This window comes from Furipterus horrens, unplaced genomic scaffold (assembly GCF_987537825.1).
Source record: "Furipterus horrens unplaced genomic scaffold, mFurHor1.1.pri manual_scaffold_13, whole genome shotgun sequence".
Classification (NCBI taxonomy): domain Eukaryota; kingdom Metazoa; phylum Chordata; class Mammalia; order Chiroptera; family Furipteridae; genus Furipterus; species Furipterus horrens.
In genome coordinates, this window is record NW_028327183.1 from 52,504,840 (window position 1) to 52,526,822 (window position 21,983).

Consider the following 21,983-nt stretch of genomic DNA (forward strand, 5'->3'; position numbering starts at 1 on the left):
TGGCTCTTTCTCGGTATTTCATTTGCAACTCCAGAAATTATTTGTTTTCCTCCAAATGATTTTTAAATGTATTTTAGAGATGTACCTTACTTTTCCTAACAATGGAGGGTATACCTGGGGGTCTGGTTCCACAGCAAGGCTACATTTGCTACAAGATGACACATCTGTACAATGTTGGCACATCCATGAAGGTATTGAAAGTGGGCATCAAACCCTGAGAAAATGGTTTTGGATTCATAGATCTCATCTCTTTGCAAGGAAATAATCATTTCACCTGTATTTGCATATGACATTTGATACTGAATTTTTTGAGATGTGTTCTGTTTTGAAAATCTTAAGAGTATGACCTGGATCTGCCAGTACTATGTACCAAATTTACATTCAGTGCCAGGATGGCTGCAATGCCAGCATCTGTGGAGATTGAGAAAGTAGGATTCTGAACCTGAGAAAAATGTTCTTCATTTCAGTATTTAACCCCCTTGCTGGGAATTGATGATCAGTGCCCCTGGAAATTCAGTGACAGTGTCTGCATGGGACCGCACGTTATTTCTCGCAAATTATTAAGGGGTGAGCAAAGTGCACAACATTATGAATGATGATTAGTATAGTTACAAAGTGATCATTTTTGAAATAGCTAGCAGACAGAAGGCTCTGAAGCCTTAGAACAGGTTAGTCTCAATGGGTGGCAATTAATTAATGGAGGGTGAGTTCTTAGAGGTGAGAGAATTTATATGAACTATAGCTATGCTGGTAAACTCGCCAACATGAAATTTTTGTTTCAAGGAAGTGTGAGTCCTTTTTATTCATTACCAGTTGAGGGCAAGAAGTGAGGTGAGTAAGCTATTGTAACGTGTGAGGAGAAAAACGTAGAATTATGGAAGAATAGGGTGGTATTATGTTTCTTTGCTTGAATAATCCATTACTAATTATCTTAATTCTTCAGAGACTTATCTAGGTCTGTGACATACAGCAGTGAATAAAGAATTGTGATCACACCATGGCTTCCTCAGTGGCTTTATTGAAGGAATAGCCAAGAACTAACAGAAAAATAATGTTTGTAGTAAATTGTTGGGTGATAGATGATATGGAAACACAAACTGAGCAGCACTCAGGAGTTCCAAGCATGTGGATCCTGAGGATTGTAAGATCACACGATTAAGGGAGGGGAGAAAGACATTTGATTAAATGGAGACGGTGTTTCATGGACAAGAAAACGCTGTACAGTCTTCCCTTGCCAGGGGTTGGCTGAAAGTGTCAGACCACTTCTATGAATATTGTGCCAGTTTCAGTGCGCTGGAGATCGTGTTCACTACAAGGGATTTCTACAATTTCTGGTAAGAAGATTTTTTCAACTTCTCTTACATTACTTAGTTTAATGTTTTTAAATTTTGGATTACATTTCATTGTCTTTATACTTCGAATTTTTAAAAAATATTTCAATTATTTGTAGAGAGGGGAATGGAGGGAGAGATTCATGCGAAACATGATTGTTAGGAGATGCCTCCCCGCAGATGGAACGCACTGGTCGATCTTGTGGACTGCAAGCAGAGGCTTGTTCAGCAATGGAAGGAAAAAGCGTCTATGAACAATCAGTGGACGGAGAACCCCGGGCAATGGGTAGAGCGGTTTTTAAACATTCGATCTGGGGAAAACTTTTGGGGCTGCTTGTTCTGTGGTAACCTTTTGCACCATCTGTTTGCTGCCAGGCATCCTGTTTTACACCCAGACCTTGTCTCGGCATTCTAAACCCTGAGGTCACCAGGTTCCAGGAAAACTAACAGCAGGTGTTTTTCTCAGAACAGGTTCTGCGCAGGTCCTTTCCATTGCCTGCAGAGGCCTTACAATGATGTGCTAGAGAAACATGGATCGGATGACTCTCACACATCCCCAAAGGGGGACCAGTCCTTCAACACAGGTACGTGCCCTGATTGGGAACGGAATTGGCAATCCTTAGGTTTGTGGGCTAGGGCTTAATCCAGTGAGCAACATATGTCAGAGCTATACTCTAAGCTTTTAAATAGCAAAACTATTACAGATTATTATTGATTTTTAATAATCATTGCACATATGTATCAAAACTGTTATTAATATATTTCATGTGATTTTTAAAGGTTTCTGAGCTATACGTACAATAGTTTCATTATAAATATGTACTTCATTTACTCTCAATAGAAGTTCTCAATATGTTCGTAATATTATTGAAAATGCCTGAAACATTGTCTCACCTATCTTATATATGTTTGTGATAGGCAAATTTTCTTTCATTATAATTACAATACCATTTTCACATTCATAAAAACACCAATAATCGTGAGAATTGAATTATCCGACATTTAACTATTATCCTAGTTCTATTATTTTTTTCAAAGACGTGTTCTACAGTCTTGTACTATATTTGTCACATACATATATGATATTGTAAGTAGGTCATTTGTACCATAAGTTTTCTATCTCTGTAGCGAAGTAATAGCTCTTATTATGACTCACTGTTGGGGTTTGGAGATAATGTGTTATCAGTATGTACTCAAGTCGCTAGGCCAGGAAAATATAAATCTTTTAGCCATTTTCAAAATGTGTTTTTTGTGCGACGTGTCATTTCCCATGGGCCCTAGCGGCGGATCGTAGTCTTTTTTTAGCTGAATGATGTAGGAAAAGGCTGAATAACCAGTTTGGTCTCTGTAACCCGCATTACCCAGAATACCGTGCGAGGAACACCGCCCTGCCTTGTCACTGAGGGGTCGAGGAAGGCGTTTTAGTTGGTGCTTGCTGCCTAGGGCCGAACTTTCGGCGCAACGACTGGCGTTTTCTCTTTGTCCTGAGTCCATTTGAAGTCGTTCTAGACCGTCTAGGTGGCTGTGTGCTGGTGGAAGTGCGGGGAGGGCGGGGGGACAGCGCCAGAGTCGTGGTCCACGGAGCACACGGGGGAGTAAGGAGCTGGGCGAACCGGACAGGGGCCACCATGTCTCTAGTGTCCTCGTTTCCTGCCGTTACTCTCCCGCCTCCCCAACAACGTTCCTTGGCGGCCTCGCTCAGACACTTCCGTGAGGTGAGTGCGCGGCCTCCCGCATTCCCTCCTTCACAGCGTCACCGCGCGACCCCGACATCCCTGTGCCGCGTCCTACCTGTGAGGCTTCCGGTCAGGCATCGTGAGGAGAGTTTAGAAGAACAGTGTTGTGGTTTCTGAGAACACAGCAAACAGTGCAGAGTGAACACGGGGTTTTTGTGTGTAAAAGTCCCTTGCGGCTCTGCATGGTAATGGTTGACCAAAGACCAGCAGGGAGGAGGGGAGGAATTTACAGCCTCCTCCGGGGCTTTGCGGGCTGTGGGGTCCGTCAGATAAGGGGTTAGTACGGATCCTGCTGGAACATGCCAAGCCCTCTGGATACCGAATGCCTGGTTTGGGGGTGTCCCGGAGATGTACGTGTGCTACGGAGCAGGAAGGTGACAGCTGAGGGAGAGGACCTGGGGTCTGAAGACGTGAAGGAGGCACACATGCCACAGTGCTGTGCACTAGTAGAGGAAGTGAGAGATGACTGTGCCCGGTACCGGTTTGGGGGACTTAAGTATAAAGCATAAGGTCGTGTTTGGCGGTGTCTTGGAGGCATGATCTGGGAATTGCTTCTTGAGAAGAATGGAACCCTACAGCCACGTCCTAATGCTTATATGGCATTTATGTGCTCTCCGCTCCCGCTAGTGCCCCAAAGACGTTGCTGTTGCTGACGGTGGTAACACTAATTAATGGGGCTGTGATGACAGAGCGGCCAGCGCTGATATATGGGCCTGGTGTCCACAGTGAACTGGGGAGCCCCGGAGGAAATTGAGTGTGGGGACTATTTGTAAGAGAGTGTTACGGTTCTGCAATAAGACGGCTCTTGTCATTTGTTTCAATTTCGACAGGTTGATGTGACCTTTGGGGATATTGCCCTGTACTTCTCCAGGAAGGAATGGCGCCTCCTGGATGACAATCAGCGACGCCTGTACCTGGGTGTGATGCTGGAGAACTTTGACCTTATATCCTCTCTGGGTAAGACCCTCACTTTGGCCTGTTACATGGACCTGGCTGTGCATTTCCCATGCCCCCTGTTCTCTAGGGGGTTCCCTCTCCTCACATGTGGGCGGTAAGCCCTGCTTGATTTTCCAGGTTTCTGAGCAGTTGCTTTCCTTGGTAGGTGTGGTTTGTTTGCACTGCCCTTTACTCCTCCTGCAATATCAGTACCTGTTGTACTGAACTCGTAGGGAAGGATTTGTGGTTGGTAATGTTACAAGGAGGCTAATGAATACCACCTTGATTAGTGAGAATATGCCTATTTCTCTATTCCTTTTGATCATTAGTGCATATGTGGGAAATTGCTTCTACATTTTTTTTACTAATGAGTTTTGAATGTCTTGTGTGTTTTCTAGATGCCTTTTCTTGTACTGGTACATGGCTTTTAACATTGGCATAACTTTGCCTCCCAGATGTTGATTTTGCTCCTTTTTTCACTTACATGTTTTTGGCAACCCTGCATTTAGCATGCCTAGTGTTGTCAGTTTTGTAGGAAGCTGAGATGCTGGTTACTGGTTTCAGTGATAAAGTAATTTTAGGTAAGTCATGTAGAGTTTTTTGTAGACTCAGGTGTTGCTTTGTTAACACTCTACAGTATAGTGTTGACATAAGTTTATATTTACTGGTAAATCAAATAATTTATGTTACATATTCTGAACGGAACCTACAACAGCTCCAAGCTATATATTTATACATTCTGCAAGTATTTTCTCCCATCTGGAGTTCTCCTTTTCTTCCTTTTTTCTCTTTTCTTAATAATATTTTTGAATTTCTATTTTTAGATAGACTGGAAGGGAAAATAGAGGGAGAGATCTGCCAACATGAGAGAGAAACATTGATCTTTGCTCATCTCTCCATCCCTAGCCAAGGTCTGAGACACCAACCCAGTCATGTGCCCTGATCAGGAATTCAACAGGCCGCGTGTAGGTTTACAGGATAACTTACCATGAACTGAGCCACACTGTGCCGGGCTGCCTTTTCTTTCAGTTGCTCTTCTGTGTAGAAGCCTTTTCATTTGTTGTAGCTTGAACTGCTTATATCTGCTCTTTTGCATTGTGGTTGTCACAATCATTAGATTATTTCAAATCAGTTCTTCAGCTCTGAGTAGTTAGTGGGTTGCGCATCTTCCTGCAAACCGGCAGGTCATCGGTAGGATTCCCAGTCAGGGAACAGGCTTGCATGCTGGCTGGGTCCCCAGTTGGGCTGCAGAAGAGGCAACATATTGATGCGTGTCTCACGTATCCTTGATTCTCCTCCTGTCTGATCCCCGTTTACCTCAGTCTTGAATAGAAAAAGAATAAAATATTTTTTAAAAAATGCTTATACAGATGAAAAAGAAAACCAAATCTCTGAAGCATCTTCTCTAGGTTGTCTGCAAAGTGTTTTGAGTTTTAGGACTGCCATTTAATTTTTCATACAGTGTGAGCTAATTTTTGTCCATAGTTTCCACTTTTGTGATTTACATGTGATTGTGTATTTTTCCCAGCACCACTAATTAACATAACCATTTTTCTCTTTTCTTTTTTTAAATTTTAGGTATATTTTATTGGTTATGTTGTTACAGTAGTTCCAATTTTTTCCCCTTTGCTCCCCTGTTCCCAGTACACACCTTCCCTCCACCAATTCCACCCATCTTAGTTCATGTCCATGGGTCGTGCATGTAAGTTCTTTGGCTTCACCCTTTCCTATATTATTCTTAACACCCCCCTGTCTATTTTGTACCAACTGATTATGCTTATTAGTCCCTGCCACACTTCCCCATTTCTCCCCCTCTCCCCTCCCAGCTAATAACCCTCCAAATGATCCCCATACCTATGATTCTATTCCTATTCTGGTTTGCTTAGTTCGATTTTGTTTTGATTTTTTACGTTCAGTTGTTGGTAGTTGTGTTTGTTGTCATTTTAGTGTTCATAGTCTTGATCTTTTTTTTCTTAGTCAGTCCTTTCAACATTTCATATAATAAGGGCTTGGTCATGTTGAACTCTTACTAGCTTTACCTTGTCTGGAAAGCACTTCATCTGCCTTTCCATGCCAAATGATAGCCTCGCTGGATAGAGTAATCTTGGTTGTAGGTTGCTTTCATCAAATTGAATACTGATTGCCAGTTCTTTCCTGCCTACAAAGTGTCCTCTGAGAAATCAGCTGATAGTCCAATAGGCACCTCCCTGTAGGCAACTTTCTGTCTTCTTCTTGCTGCCCCGAGGACTCTGTCTTTTTCTTTCACCTTTGGCATCTTAGTCATGATGCATCCTGGTGTGGTCCCCTCTAGGTCCAGCTTGCCCAGGACCCTTGTGATTCCCAGACCTGTATGTCCATCTCCTTTGCAAAATTTGGGAAGTTTTCCTCATTTTTTTCAATTCTTGCTTCCTCATTCTGCACTAGTTGTTTTTTTCTTTCTTATGTTCCAAATCATTGATTTGAACCCCGGTTTCCTTCCCTTCACCATTGGTTTTTTATGGATTTTCCTTCGTTTCACTTAGCATAGCCTTCACTACTTCTCTTATGCGTTTGCCGTACTAAAGCATGTCTGTCAAGCCTGTGAGCATCTTTATCACCAGAGTTTTGAGCTCTGCATCTGTTAGGTTGTCTATCTCCTCATCTGTTAGGTTGGCTATCTCCTCGTCTCTTAGCTTGGCTATTTCCTTGTCGCTTAGTTCTCCTACTGGAACCTTGATCCGTTTCCCCTTTTGGACCATACTTCTCTGTCTCCTCATTCTGACAGGCTCCTGTGTGTTTTTACCTTCGCGTCCCAGGTAGAGCTGTTGCTCCTGTTATGTTGTAAGGGGCAGAGCCTTAGGGATTCCTCAGTACAAGGCGACCTGTTTCACCAAATTGTGTCGCTGTATGTGGGGGAGGTGTCCAAGAGGAAACAATGCTGCCTGACCAGCAATCGCCCCTTTTCCAGGCACCTCTCCCACTGCTGCCCTAGACTGGGGCACCTCTAGCTGCTGCCCTGGCCATCATTCCCAGAGTGGGTGGGTCTGCGGATGTTAAGGGCCATAGGGGCCCTTTAAATAAGAGGACCCTGCTGAGACCGGCAGTTTCTGCCTCCACCCCATTGCCCACTGATCTGCCCAGTCAGAAGCAATGAGGCTTGATTTTCCCCAGAGCTGAGACCCTGGGCTGTGAAGTCCGGAGAGGAGCTGGGATCGCTCCCAAGGTGTCCCTCCTGACTTTCTGAAATGTGTGACTGTACTTTCTGCCAGCCTGCTGCTGCCAACACACTGCGTCCTCTCTGCCCCAGCTCTGCCCATCCTACCTGTCTGGATGATTATTTCTTCTTTATATCTTTGTTTGCTGGACTTCCATGCAGTTTGATTTTCTGGAACTTCTAGTTGTTTCTAGTTTTGAGGTAGTTGTATTCCTTCTTAGTTTTGGAGGGAGACGCAGCATGTTGTCTACACCTCCATTTTGGCCGGAAGTCCCATCATTTTTTTCTTATGCCTTATGCCTTATAGTTCTTATGCCTTATAGTTTTTGTCAAAGATTAGTTTCAATGTTTTTTGTGTTCTTATATTGGGCTGTGTTTCTGCATTCATTTTAATAACGCACTGTTAGGTTGCTTTGGCTTTGTAATAGATTCAGGTCAGGCAGAGTGATGCCAACAAACTTCGTTTTTGCTCAGGATTGCTTGTGCCGTGTGAAGTGTTTTGAGGCTCTGTACATGTCAGGATTCTTTTGATTTCTGTGTAAAGTACGATTAGAATTGCTAAAATTACATTTAATCTGTAGATTGATTTGCATAATGTAGAAACTTTGTCATTATTAAATTTTAAGTTCATGAACACTTGCTGTCTTTCAGTCATTTGCCTTTTCAGCATTTTTTTAAGTACTGTCTTGTCCTGTTCAATGTTGAGACATTTCTCCTTTATCGGTTGCATTTATCCATGCGTATTTTATTGTTTTTGATGCCATTGTAATGTTGACTACCCTCTTCATTTCTTTATTTTCTTTTTAATCCTGAACTGAGGATATCTATATTGATTTAGAGAGAGGAGGAGGAAGGGGGAGAGAGAGAAAATTATGTATGTGAGAGAGAAACATCGATCCGTATGTCCCTCATGTGCCCCGAACTGGAACCCAGTGAGCAAACTACTTGTGTTCTCTGACCTGGAATCAAATGAATTGAGTCACCTGCCATGACTCTTCATTTCTTTTTCAAAAAGTTTATTATCAGTGTGTAGAAATGGAACTGAGATTTGTATGTTGGTTTTGTATCCATTCACTATCTCCCTTTATTTATGTGTATCTTCAATTTATTTTTTATTTATTGAAGTATATTTATTGATTATTTTGTTATATTTGTCACAATAATTTTTTCCTTTGCTCCCCTCTGCTCACTACCCCTCTTCCCTCCAGCTCCCACCCTTGGTAATTGAGCCCATGTGCCGTGCCTGTGTGTTGTCTGGTTCTACCTTTCCTGTACTATTCTTAACACCCCCTCGTCTATTTTGTACCTTCTAATTGTGCTCCTTAATTTCTGTACCATTTCCCCATTTCTTCTCTTCCCGCTCCCAGCTGATAACCCTTCCAATGGTCCCCATAGCTCTGATTTTTTTCCTATACTGGTGAGAGTTTTTTTTTTTTTTTTCCTTAGATTCTTTCAAGAGTTGAGTTCGTTTTCAGTTTAATGTTCATAGTTTTGGGAGTCTTCTTTTCCTTAAATAAGTCCCTTCAACATTTCATATAATAATAGCTTGGTGATGGTGAACTCCTTTAGCTTTACCTTGTCTGGGAAGCACTTCATTTGCCCTTCCATTCGAAATGAAAGCTTTGCTGAGTAGAATAATCTGGGTTGTAGGTCCTTGCTTTTTATCACTTTCAATACTTGTTGCCAGTCTTTTCTTACCTGAAAAGGTAAGGTCTTTTGAGAAATCAGCTCTTTCCTTTTAAACATTTTATTTAATTATTTTTTAACAAAGGGGTAGGAACAGTGAAAGAGAGCAAAGAGAAACATTAATGTGTGGTTGCCTCTCATGCACCCCCAACTGGAGACCTGGCCTACAACCCAGACATGTGCCCTGACTGGGAATTGAACCAGCAGCCCCTTGGTTCTCGGGGCATCGCTCAATTAATTCACTGATCCTTACCAGCCAGGGCTGACAGTCTTATAGGTGCCCTTTTGTAGGTAACTCTGCTCTTCTCTTGTGCTGCTTTTAAGATCCTCTCTTTATCTTTACCTTGTCATTTTAAATATGATGTGTCTGGTGGGTGTTTCTCTTTGTGTGTAGTTTGTTTGGTACTCTGTGCTTCCTGGATTTGTATGTCTGCTACCTTCACCCAGCTAGGAAAGTTTTCCTTTTTTTTTTTCCACATAACTTTTCAATGTCTTGCTCTTCCTCTTCTCCTTCTGACACCCTTATGATGCAGATGTTTAAAATTTTCCTGGAGGTTCCCAGGCATCTTCTCATTTTTTCAATTCTTTTTCTTCATTGTGTACTTACTGGTTGACTTTCTACTTCTTCTGTATGGTCCAAATTTTTGATTTCAACCCAAGCTTCCTTCCCTTCACCATTTCTTTTGTGTGGATTTCCTTCATTTCACTTAACATAGCTTTCATTTCTTCCCCTATGCATTTGTCGTAGTTAATCTTGTCTGTCAAGACTGTGAGCATCGTTATCACCAGTGTTTTGAACTCTACATCTATTACGTTATCTATCTCCTCATTGCTTAGTTCCTCCGCTGGAACCTTGATCTGCTCCCTCTTTTGGGCCACACTTCTCTGTCTCCTCAACTTGACAGGCTCTTATGACCCTTTATGTGGTGTTCTTTTTGGTGTGATGGAATTTTAGCTACCACTGCTCTCTAGGTCTCTTTTGCATGGAATACATTTGTTTTTTTTTTTTTTCTTCAAGATTTTATTTTATTTTTTTGAGATAGGGCAAGGGAGAGAGAGAATGAAGCAAAGAAACATTATTATGTGAGAGCTACATTGATAAGCTGCTACTCACTGTCCCCAACCAGGGACATGGCCTGCAACACAGGCATTTGCCCTGACCGGGAATTGAACCACTGACTTTTCAGTTTGCAGGAGGGTGCCCTACCCCCAGTCATACCCATCAGGACCACTATGTGCCTTTTGAGTGGAGAATTTGTTTAAGGAGCTGCTATTGCCACTTCTGCATTGGTTTTTTCTCTTTTTCAGCTTTTTAGTTTTTCTGTCTTGCAGTCTTCCTTTGTGATGGTGATTTCCTATAGTGTTTTCACTGACTTATCTTTTATAAAATTATTTTTGCTGGTGATTTTCAAATGACTATGTAAAAGAACTCATACTCTTAACAATTTATTTTACCTGGTAACACCTTCACTGCATCCAAGCATACCGCCTTTTGACTCTCTACCACATGTCTCTTTTTTTATTTTTTATTTTTTTGGTGTCACAATTCACATTTTTTATATTGTGTATATAATATGGTACAGAATGGTGGCTTTATTATTTTTACTATCTTTAATTTTACACCTTTATAATAGCTGCGTAATGTACATTCCACCAATCTGCCGCTGCTGTATAGTGAATTTGATATTATTCTCACCTTTGCTAATGAGAATTATACTTCCCTATCTATTCACTTTCTATTCAGTATTCTTTTATTTGATCTTGAAGTTTTTTTTGCATTCCTAGTAAGTTTGGTTGAGTGGCAGTGCAATTCCTTAGCTTCTGTTTGTCTCGAAAGTATTGCTAAGGAACAGGATTCCTGGATAAAATACGGATTGTTTTCATTTAGTGTCCTAAATATATTAGTTTTATTTTCTCCTAGTCTGCAAGTTTTCTTCAGAGGAATGTACTGATACCCTTATTGAGGCATTCTGTGTGTAATGAGTTTCTACTTCCTCTGTTTTTTCACAGCTCTCTTTGCCTTTGATTTTTGACAGTTCCATTTTTCTACGTCTTGGTGAAGTCCAGTTTGCTTTGAACCTGTACAGGAACTTGTGGGGAGGCATGCACTTGATTATTCAGAGCTCTTAAGTGTTCTACCTATCTTGGTCCTTGCCTCCTTTTCTTTTCTCTGTATTTGCCCCCACTCCCCACCCCTGTCCCCAGTGAATCCCATATGCAAGTATTAGGTATCCTGGTGGTGTTACTTTATTCACCTTGCCATATTTTATAAAATTTATTTCCATTTTTTATTTCTCTCCACCTTTATGATTTTAAATAACCTGTCTTTGACATGACATGTTCCTTTCATGAATTCTTTTAAAATTTTGTTGCATTTTTCATTTAGTTTTATATCATTTGACAACTGTATCATTTCTCCTTTATCAAAAAAAATTTTTTCTGTACATCTGATATTCTCATTTTGTTCCTGTGTCAATATGTCCTTTGGTTCCATTTGTATTCTCTGATGGCTCATGGATGTTTTTTGAAGTAAATATTTTGGATTACTTATCAGGTTTCCATAGAAATGGATCTAGTTGGCATTAATTAATGGAAAATTTTTATGTTTCCTTGGTAGTAGCTTTATTTGTAGGATTTTTTTTTAATTATGTAAGGATGTCTAAGCATTTGAGGAAGCGGAAACTCCTTTAAATTTTATGGACTAATTCTGGATAAAGAAATGGATCATCTACATGTGGATTTGGGTTGGCTCAGTTGCTGTTGTGGTTCAGTCTTGAGACAAGTCCCAGCGGCCTACTCTCCTTGATGCTACATGAGTTGAGGTCAGAATGACAAAAAATGCACAAGTCCAATTGCTTTGGTGGAATATGTTTTCTTTGATTGTCAGGTATTTTGGATTCTTTAGTGGCAAATACTGTTGGGAACATACTGATATTTTTTGTGTTCTTCCTAGAGTAGGTTGTGGACAAAGCGATTTGTTTTGGATTCCATGCCAAAGGACCTCTGTAGAGTTGCCTAATGTGTAAACTGTGGGAGCGTCACAGATTTGCAGGGGTTTCAGTGGTTCTTAAAAAATTTCCAGTATTTGTCACAGAACACTTGCATAAATTCAACTAGCGCAGTCATAGTGATTGACAGAGGTAACTCGGACCCTGGTTTTCATCCTAACCGTCTTCAGGCAGGTTTGGTAACCCACATCCCAGTCGTGCTTTCTGTGAGGTTCTATGTTTTTTGCTCTTTTGCTGCTTGCTTGTTGTTGTTGATTATTAATTGCTTTTAGAGATACAAGGGAAAACGGGTGGGGAGAGAGAGAGAAGACCGATTTCTTGTTCCACTTATGATTTTATTCATGGGTTGCTTCTTACATGTGCCTTGATGGGGATCCAATCCACAACCTTTATATATATAGATGACCCTCTCACCAGTGAGCCATCATGTCTGGTATGATTTTCTGTTTGTCTTAACTGGGTTTTTATTCCTCTTTTCTGTGGATGATTTAGTCTGTCTATAGCTGTCTGCTTGTACTGGTGGAAGGGAAAATTGTCGTATTTCTTATTCAGCCATGTTCCTGAGTCACTCACATAGGTCTTATTTTGTGGTCTTTTTGTGCTTTGTGGTTTTACAAAGTGCTGGCCATCCATCTCTTGATTTTTTAACTTAGAGTTTATATCATCTATATTCCATGGAATGGCTCCACTGGGACTTAAGGGAGGAATCATTTTTGCATCCCATGAGAAACACCACTCCGTCCATGCCAGACTGGACCTAGATCTACTTTTACCTTAGTGAATAGCTGTTGGAGATGTTTTTAACACTTGGGCTTTGTTAAGGTCATAACTAGGAACGCATTTTGTTCATCAATATTTTGTTCCCATTCCCAGTTCCTAACCCTATTCCACTCATTCTTGCTTATTGTTGAGACTTCTTAATTACTCACTTCTGAGTTTTCATTTTAATTCCAATTCCTGGCCCACAGGTAATCTGCACCTCTCTAAACTTTGTGCCTCAACCAATTTCTCTTACAGGTTTTTGTTCTGCCCCCTAACTTTCACGAATGTTTGCAGACCCTTAATGTGCGCCTTTACTGTTATATTTACCTTGAATTTCATAGGCTCTGGTACAATTAATGTTGATGAGTTTGAGTTCATTGAAATTTTCTAAGAAGTTTCACTTCACTAGCTAGAAAGGCCCTACATGAAACGATTTCAGAAGGAACAGTAAGAACTCCCTGACTATCTTCTCTGTGTTTGCATCCTATGCTTTTGTCTATTACTTGGTTAGGCCACCACCACTGACTTACTTCCGTGGCCATTAAATTATAACACCAATTTCTTCAGTGTGTAATTCAATTGTCTTGAAAATGGTTTCATAGAATCATGCCTAGGTGTGATAGATGGCATTTGTGATGAGGATACTTCTTTTTCAGTCATTTATTTCTTATTTAAATTTTATTTATTTTTAGAAAAAGGAGGAGGGAGGAATAAAGAGAGGGAGAGAACATCAGTGTGCAGTTCACTCTCACACATACCCAACTGAGGACCTAGCCTGCAACCCAGATATTTGCCCTGATTGGGAATTGTACCAGTGCCCTTTGGTTTGCAACCAGTGCTCAGTCAGTCTACTTACCATACCAGCGAGGGCGAGGGTTTTTTGTTTGTTTGGTTTTTTTTTTAAGAATTGAATGAAACTTTAATAAAATGTAGGTGAATATCAACACAATATTGTGATGTAAAAGAAAAACTGTAAAAGCAATTGTGACTCACAGAAGAAACGATTAATATACATTTCTACATAAAAATAAGACATTTAAAATATGAAATGATTGGGGGGTGATGTGAAAAAAAAAGGCGTGGAGTGTCAGAGCACCACATGTTGTACCTAGAATAACTATACTACTGACCTGATCCTGCGCCATATTTTCTTCAGTCTTCTTTCCTTTTTTTTTTTTAAGGTTTTATTTTTTTTTATTTTTAGAGACAGGGGCAGGGAGGGAGAAAAAGGAGAAGAGAAACATCCGTATGTGGTTGCCTCTTATGCGCTAACCAGACCTGTCTTGCAATCCAGGCACGTACCCTAACTAAGAATCGAACCCATGACCTTTTGGTTCGCAGCCCAGTGCTCGATCCACTGAACCACACCAGCAAGTGCTATCTTATCTCTAATGGTAGCATCCTTCAGTCACAACACCACACAGATTCAGAGGATATTTTTCTTTAATATCACATATACTTCACCTGCTTTTCCTTTCTTTCAGGTTGCTGCTGTGGAGCAGAGGATATAGAAGCACCAATTGAACAGGATGTTTCTGTAAAAGTGTCAGAGGAAAAGAGTTACAAGGTAACTTTGTCTCCTCAGAAGAGCCACCCCTGTGAGAGTTGTGGGGCAGTTTGGAGAGACATTTCTCACTTCATAGAGGAGCAGGAAACACAGCACATTCAGAAACTGTTGAGGTGCGGGGCATGTGGAAAACAATGTAATTTCAGTACAAAGTGTCACCAGCACCAAGAGTTTCATGAGACAGAGAAGCTTTTCATGACAGAGGTGGACAGCATGTCACTTGCCAAGTGTTACAATTATAGTATGTCGCAGAAACTTTTTACCTGTAGTGAGGTTGGACTGGCCATTCTTTCAGAATCAGAACATCTCCAACAAGAGGCTACTCAAACCAGAGAGAGACCAGACAAAATTTTGACAGCTGGCATGAGTATTCAAAGAAAAAATTATTTCACCGTCAATAAATGTGAAAAAGCCATTTGCTGCAACCACGCATATGTTCAGCACAAGGAACTTTCTACCGGAAGACAGTATTTTGCATGCTCTGATTGTGGAAAGCATTTTACCAGAATTTCCAATTCTTATTATCAGAGAGTTTACACTGGACAAAAGCTCTGTCACTGCAGTGAATGTGAGGAATTTTTAATCAGAAAGGAAGCAATACATCGTAATCTGAGCGTTCACACAGGTCAAAGGCCTTATGAATGCAGTGAATGTGAGAAGTCTTTTACCAGGAGGAGTGACCTTTGTGTACATCAGAGACTTCATACTGGGGAAAAGCCTTATGAGTGCAGTGATTGTGGGAAATCTTATACCAGAAAGTATGACCTTTCTGTACATCAGAGAGTTCATACTGGTGAAAGGCCTTATGAGTGCAGTGAATGTGGGAAATCTTTTTTTCGAAAGCAAACACTACATAGTCATCACAGAGTTCATGCAGGTGAAAGGCCTTACGAGTGCAGTGAATGTGGGAAATCTTTCAAACGAAAACAAGTACTACGTCTTCATCAGAGGATTCATACAGGTGAAAGGCCTTATGAGTGCAGTGAATGTGAGAAATCTTATACCAGAAAGTATGACCTTTATGTACATCAGAGAGTTCATACTGGCGAAAGTCCTTATGAATGCAGTGAATGTGGGAAATCTTTCATCCGAAAGCAAGCACTAGATCATCATCAAAGAGTTCACACAGGAGAAAGGCCTTATGAGTGCAGTGAATGTGGAAAATCTTTTACCACAGACCGTTACCTTCATATACATCGTAAAACTCATATTAAGGAAAGGCCATATACGTGCAGTGAATGTGGGAAGTCTTTTACCAGGAGGAGTGACCTTTATGTACATCAGAGAGTTCATACTGGTGAAAGGCCTTATGAGTGCAGTGATTGTGGGAAATCTTATACCAGAAAGTATGACCTTTCTGTACATCAGAGAGTTCATAGTGGCGAAAGTCCTTATGAATGCAGTGAATGTGGGAAATCTTTCATTCGAAAGCAAGCACTAGATCATCATCAGAGACTTCACGCAGGTGAAAGGCCTTATGAGTGCAGTGAATGTGGGAAATCTTTTACCACAGACCATTACCTTCATATACATCGTAAAATTCATACTCAGCAAAGGCCATATACATGCAGTGAATGTGGGAAGTCTTTTATCAGGAGGAGTGACCTTTATATACATCAGAGCATTCACACGGGTGAAAGGCATGCGTGCAGTGATTGTGGGAAATCTTTTACCACCAACCGTTATCTTCATATACATCGGAGAATTCATACTGGGCAAAACCTGTATGAGTGCAGTGAATGTGGGAAATCTTTCATCCAAAAGCAAGGACTACTTCGTCATCAGAGAGTTCACACAGGTGAAAGGCATGAGTGCAATGATTGTGGGAAATCTTTTTCCACCAGCCGTTACCTTCATGTTCATCAGAGAGTTCATACTGGGCAAAAGCTGTATGTGTGTAGTGAATGTGGGAAATCTTTCATCCAAAAGCAAGGACTACATCGTCATCAGAGAGTTCACACATATTAAAGGCCTTACGAGTGCAGTGAATGTGGGAAATCTTTCATCCATTACACTGCCCTTCAGTATCATCAGAGATATCATTAAGGATAAAGGTCTTATAAATACAGTTAATGTGGGAGATTATTTAACCAAAATTCTATCCTTCACATATAAGGGTTACCATGGGCTGAATATCTGAGTTGCATAGAAAATATACAGTGGTTTTTGTGTGTGTTTTTTAACAGTACTAAAGTTAACTTTTTGAAGCATTGTTTGTTCAAATTTTATACAGCCAAACATCAGCACTAGGGAGGTTCCCCATAATTTATTTGTATGGGTGTTGTGTTTCCATGTTTCACTGTTTTTATCTATCCAGGTCTTTTTTAGATCCATGTCACTGCTGATTTCTGTTGTTCAATGTATTTCATCTGCATCACCTATGGGTTCCCTGACTTTGCATGAGTCATCAGTATACTGTGCTCATACAATGTCGCTTTTCTGTGATTTGTTGGGGAAAATTAGAAATAGCTTTGCTTTTTAAAAGATGTTGATTCTTGCACTCTAACTAGTTGTAGAATTGACCGGACTCTGAGTTGCCCAGAGAACAACATCATCTGAGTTCAGCTATCAGCTTGCAGAAGGACTGTCCTTTCAGTGACGTGCTTTTTTTATATGCCAGGAATAATTTTTGAGTGTCTAAAAACCAATGGAAATCCTTCCAGACTAATCTCTTTTAAAGTAATGGGGACCTTTTTACCAAGTCTTCTTTAATCTGGGTGCTATATTTTTGGTGTGGGGTAGTTTATAAACAGTTTTGAACCCTAGAAGTGTAAAGACATGAATAACTTTTATGTGTGTCTCGAAGTTGCTGTGATCTGTGGGAACATTTTGTACAAAAATGCACTTGGCAGTTTTTTCCAAACTTGCATTCCAGCTCCATTCCAGGTAGTTAAGTCCGTGGGCTCTCGTTTCCATGAGAAGTCTCAATGCTGTGAGTTTTAGGAGACAGAGAAATAGATCACTCCATAGAGGAGGTAAGTATGACAACCTCAGGTACAAATGGAAACAGCATGAGTTTTTTTCCATATTTGTCAATTAGGCCAGTACTGTTGAAGGGACTCTCTCATCCTTGTCATGCAGTTGGCCATGTGCCATAATGTGTGCAGTTGCATGGGTGGTGGTCACTAGTTGTAGTGCCATAGTCGTCAGAGTGACCGCAACAGAAACACTGGCCCGATAAGTGGTGGAGGAGACAGCGGCCAACTAGAGAGAATTTGCTCCTTCTAACGTGCAACCAGAAATGTTTCTGAGAAAGAGACTGCAGAATCTGCAGGAATATTTATCTTCTGTTCATTCAGTCATTGTCCTTGAATATAATGAAAAGTTTTTATGGGTGTGGACAGGTAGTCCTGTTGGTTAGAGTATCAACTTTTGATATGCCAAGCTCCTGATTTCAATATCCAGTCAGGGCACATACAAGAAGCAACAAATGAATGCACACATAACTGGAAGAAGAAATCCAGATGTCTCTCTCTTTCTCTATTTTTCATTTTCTCTCTAATATCAATAAAATTTTCTTAAAATCATACTGGATTTCTGTACACTCCCAAATGTTCATGTCAGAGCCACTGGTTTCCTGGTTGAAGGATTAAAAAAAAGTGTGTCTATAGTTAAGGGATGTTACTGTTTTGACCCAAACAGCAGTTATTTTTGGTTTCAATGAGTGTTTTTGTTTCTTAAGAGAGGTTTTCTTTATTTGTAGAGAGACAGGGAAGGAGAGAAACATCAATGTCTGTGTGTGATAAACATTGATTTATAGCATCTCACATGGCCCCATCTGAGGACCTGGCCCTCACCTCAGGCATGTCCCCTGAATGGGAATCGAGTCTATGACCTCTTGGTCCATAGACCAGCACTTATTCCAGTGATCCACTGTAGATAGGGTAGTTTCAATGAGTTTTTATTGTTGGCTATATTCCCTGTCTTGAGGGAAAGGCTCATGCAAAGTGCAGGAGAACGTGCATTGAATATACAGTAGCTAAACCTATTTGCAAAATGAGATGAACATACCAGTTTTAATACCTTTTACCATTTTAAAAAGGCTTTAATCATTAAACTCATATATCAACTGTAATATTTGGTCAGCCGTCATTTATACCTGACACTGAAATCATCACCATTTTCTTAATATTGACCATACTGGGAATTTACTTCATAGCCATTTTAATCTTGGCTTTTCACAGTTCTGTGCATAATCTTGATTTACGTTCCATTGTACTAAATAACAGAATAACAGTATTTTATGGTTTCATTTATGTGGCATATATATTTGGAAAATTATTAATTATAAATTAGTAACTCCTGTTTTTTCTTGGAAGTATTATTTTCTTTGAACTTATTACTATGAATATATTCATAATGATTATTTCTAATTTTTGACTTTGAAGCTGGTAAAAGTATTAGAGCTTAATTCTTTATGTGAACATAAGTTTAATTAACCTTTGTCAGTAATTCAGTGCACAGTGTTGAATTTCAAAGTAGCTTAATATTAAAGTTATTCAGGTTAGCAATTTCTGATTTAAACTGGTTGTACCTTTTTCCATTCTGCAGCAATGTATGACAGGTTCAGTTCCTCAAATCTTTTCACTTTTTTTAAACATTGTAATGCTGTGTCACTGTTGTTTTATTGTATTGTTTTAAGGATTCCTGGGGAGCCTTTTCTCAGATGTGTATTTGCTATGTGTGCATCTTTGCTAAATGTCTTATCCTATGTTCTGTTTGATCTGAGAGGAGTTTTGGCAGTTTTCTGTAACAAAATGACATAAAAATTACAATGATGCATGTTAGAATTTCACTAATTTCTGTCCTTTCTTGCGTTATTATATGTTTCTTTTGTTATTTTAATGATGTTTTAATATTTTTTATACATTCTATACTTTGCACCATGCAATGGATATTTTTCATTTTCATCTCTGGTATTAACATTCTCCATCAGTTTGAAAGGTCCAGTCATTCCATAATACAATAAGGCCTGATTTTGATTTTTCTGTCATTTTTCTGGTTTCCTATCAAGGGGGTTCTTGGGTTGGAAGAGATCTGTAAAGGAGACCAGATGGCAACAGGACGGGGAAGAAGGGTTCAACTCTGAAAACTCAGTGCAGAGGTAATAGGAGGGCAGTGCTCAGGCACCCTGTGTATGAATTTCAGATTATAAAATATTAGGACACACAATCAGATTGTTATAGGACAGAAAGCATCCTGAAGTATGTTTATTTGGGCTGAGGAAAGTGAAAAACGGGAAGAACTTAGGTTAGTGAAAGTAACAGGAGAGAGCCTAGGCGGTGGTCCACGTTGGCTCCCTTCAAATGTTTTAGGAAAGGAGTGAGCCAAGGCGGTCATTTCCAGGCCAAGCACCTATCATTTAGCCAATATCCACGACCACTTTTGTTTTGGGCTGTGTTTGAAGATAAAATCACGGGTGTCTCTGTTTTCTTTTTTTTTTTTCGTTAAATATTTTATTTACTTCATTTTATTATAGAGAGAAGGGGGAGAGGTAAACATCAATGTGTGGTTGCCTCTTTGGCGACGCCAGCTGGGGACCTGGCCCAGACCCCAGGCCTGTGCACTGATTGGGAATTTACTACCGACCTTTGGGTTGGCAGGCCGGCGCTCAATCCACTGAGCCACACCTGCCACGTCAAAATCAGATTTTGAGTACTGGCTGACCCACGTGTGAAGAGACACTGCGCATCCTATGCAGGTCCACACCTGGGAATCTGCAGGTGTCCTGCTAGAGCTCCTGGAATCAGTTGGCTGAATGTGCCAGGTGGGTGATGCTGGCGCTTACCGTGGCCTTTGAGGATCAATAGAAGGAACAAATCAGTACTTGTCAATGCCAGGATTCCAGGGTTTGCTATTTGAGGTTTCACTTAATTCTTAAAAGAACCCGCAAAGTGGAAACTAATATTGAATTGCTGTGAACATGCAGGATTGGAGAAAAGAGTACGTTCTCAGTTTACTCACCACACAAGTGTCAAATTGAAGTGGCCACATTTAATCCAGTATTCCGGCTCCAGAGGCAGAAACAACCTCTAGCGCTGCTGTGAAACCCTCACTGGGTCGTGTACAGTGTGGGGACCAGGGAGGTCAGCTAAAACTGCTGTTTCCGTTGGTACAATTACTATGATTCTGCCCCTAATTCCCTGAAACATCAAAACACTCACCCTCTGCCACTCAGTCCTCCAGGATATCCTTCTCTTATAATTTTAAATGTACTTGTCCATTTTTCAAGGGAAGGGAGGGAGAAAGAGTGGAACAGAAACATCGATGTGAGGGAGAAACACTGATTGGTCGCTATAAATCCTCACCAATTAGGGAACAAATCCATAAGACAGGCATGTGCTCTGATTGCAAATGTATCCATGGATCATTGGCTTTGTATGATGATACCCAATCAACTGACCACACTGTCAGCACACAGGGATCCTCTTACATGGAGCTACAATTTGTCTTTCTCTTGACCCTACACTGGAATTTGATCCTCTGCAGATCTTGGTAATTTGGGCTTGGTCTCCGCCTCTTCACCACCATTTTGGGTGTCTGACTCTGATTCCCTTTACTCTTGTGAGCTTCATTCCTCATTTTGACTTTGAGAATGTTGTTCCCATGCAGCACTGACATTCACCCTGCAGTGGATGGGGCTGCTGGATGTGAATGCTGGGACTTCACATTCAGAAGTGATGCTGCTGACCTACAGGATTTCGTTCTACATTTTGGGTGCTCACCTCTTTTGTGCAAGTGACCCACTGCCCAGAATATTCTGTTTCTCTATCCCTACTGGGTTTATGAGACAATTAAAGTCACAAGTGTCCCCTGCAGGCACGACCATGTTCTGAAAACAAGTTCTTTATACTCTCCTGTTTCTGCACGTCAAAGCTTTGGGTTGGAACATAGTTCTTCTGAACACAATCCCTCATTACAGTGCTCAGCATCCTGCGACACACGTGAGAGAGCTTTTACTCCCGATTCCAGTTAAAATAGAGATAGAAGCACACTTCTTAGGAAACAATCTTTATTAAAAATTAAATGGAGGTCTTTTTACAAAGAATAATAACCATGGTCACAGCCAAGGTCCTATAAACACAGACTAGATATTAGGCAAGTAGCACCATTGAAACTCCACACATTGAATTTTAACATCAATGTATTCTGTAGCTTAGAGTTTCTTTACGTGCCTGTTTATGTTGCTATTTGTATTTTATAATATTTTATTAGCATGCTTTTTAAAGAGATTTTTATTTCGCTAAAGACAGCATGAAAATTCAACCCTCATCATTATAAGACATATTAGTAAAATGTTCCTACAGATTCCATTTGTAATTTGTGCCCTGAATTGGTGAAAATTGCACATCCAGCCATTGCTATAAAAACATTGAGGGTCACTAGAATACTGAGTAAAACACAGTCTTCATTCTCTTCACTTCATGAGTAACAAAGCTTATAGGAAAAACATCTGAAGGTCCAGTGTGTTCACACAGGGATCAGAGGAAGATTATGCCAGACAGGTGTAGAGGGACCATGGAGAACAGAGATTAGGCTGACACAAAGCACCATTGCCATTGAGTTCCTCAGAATATATTCCATGTGGCTCTTTCTCAGTATTTGATGCAACCTCAGAAAATATTTACTTTCCTCCAAGAGTTCTCAATGTATATGGGGAATTTGCTTACTCTTCCTAACAATAGAAGGTATACCTGGGTGTGTGGTTCCACAACAGGTTTACATTTGCTACCCAGATGTGTACTGTGTTGACACATCCATGAA

At 40.5% G+C, this 21,983-nt stretch overlaps 1 protein-coding gene across 1 annotated transcript; it reads left to right on the forward strand.

Annotated features, from left to right (window-relative positions):
- The first annotated feature begins 1,497 nt into the window (after positions 1-1,497).
- On the forward strand, positions 1,498-19,189 carry LOC149995291 (uncharacterized). The gene is made up of 5 exons (XM_090259169.1): positions 1,498-1,617; positions 1,834-1,915; positions 2,775-3,046; positions 3,898-4,024; positions 14,137-19,189. Exons 1-5 carry the CDS (start codon positions 1,498-1,500, stop codon positions 16,185-16,187), a joined length of 2,652 nt encoding a protein of 883 aa, XP_090115295.1. The 3' UTR covers positions 16,188-19,189.
- The last annotated feature ends 2,794 nt before the right edge of the window (positions 19,190-21,983 follow it).

What these genes read in the sequence shown, in the direction of transcription:
- LOC149995291 (XM_090259169.1), top strand. Translation starts at nt 1,498, where the DNA reads ATGCCTCCCCGCAGATGGAACGCACTGGTCGATCTTGTGGACTGCAAG. An exon ending in GGACCAGTCCTTCAACACAG is followed by an intron (nt 1,916 to 2,774) that starts GTACGTGCCCTG and finishes CTTGCTGCCTAG; the next exon opens with GGCCGAACTTTCGGCGCAAC. An exon ending in CGCTCAGACACTTCCGTGAG is followed by an intron (nt 3,047 to 3,897) that starts GTGAGTGCGCGG and finishes CAATTTCGACAG; the next exon opens with GTTGATGTGACCTTTGGGGA.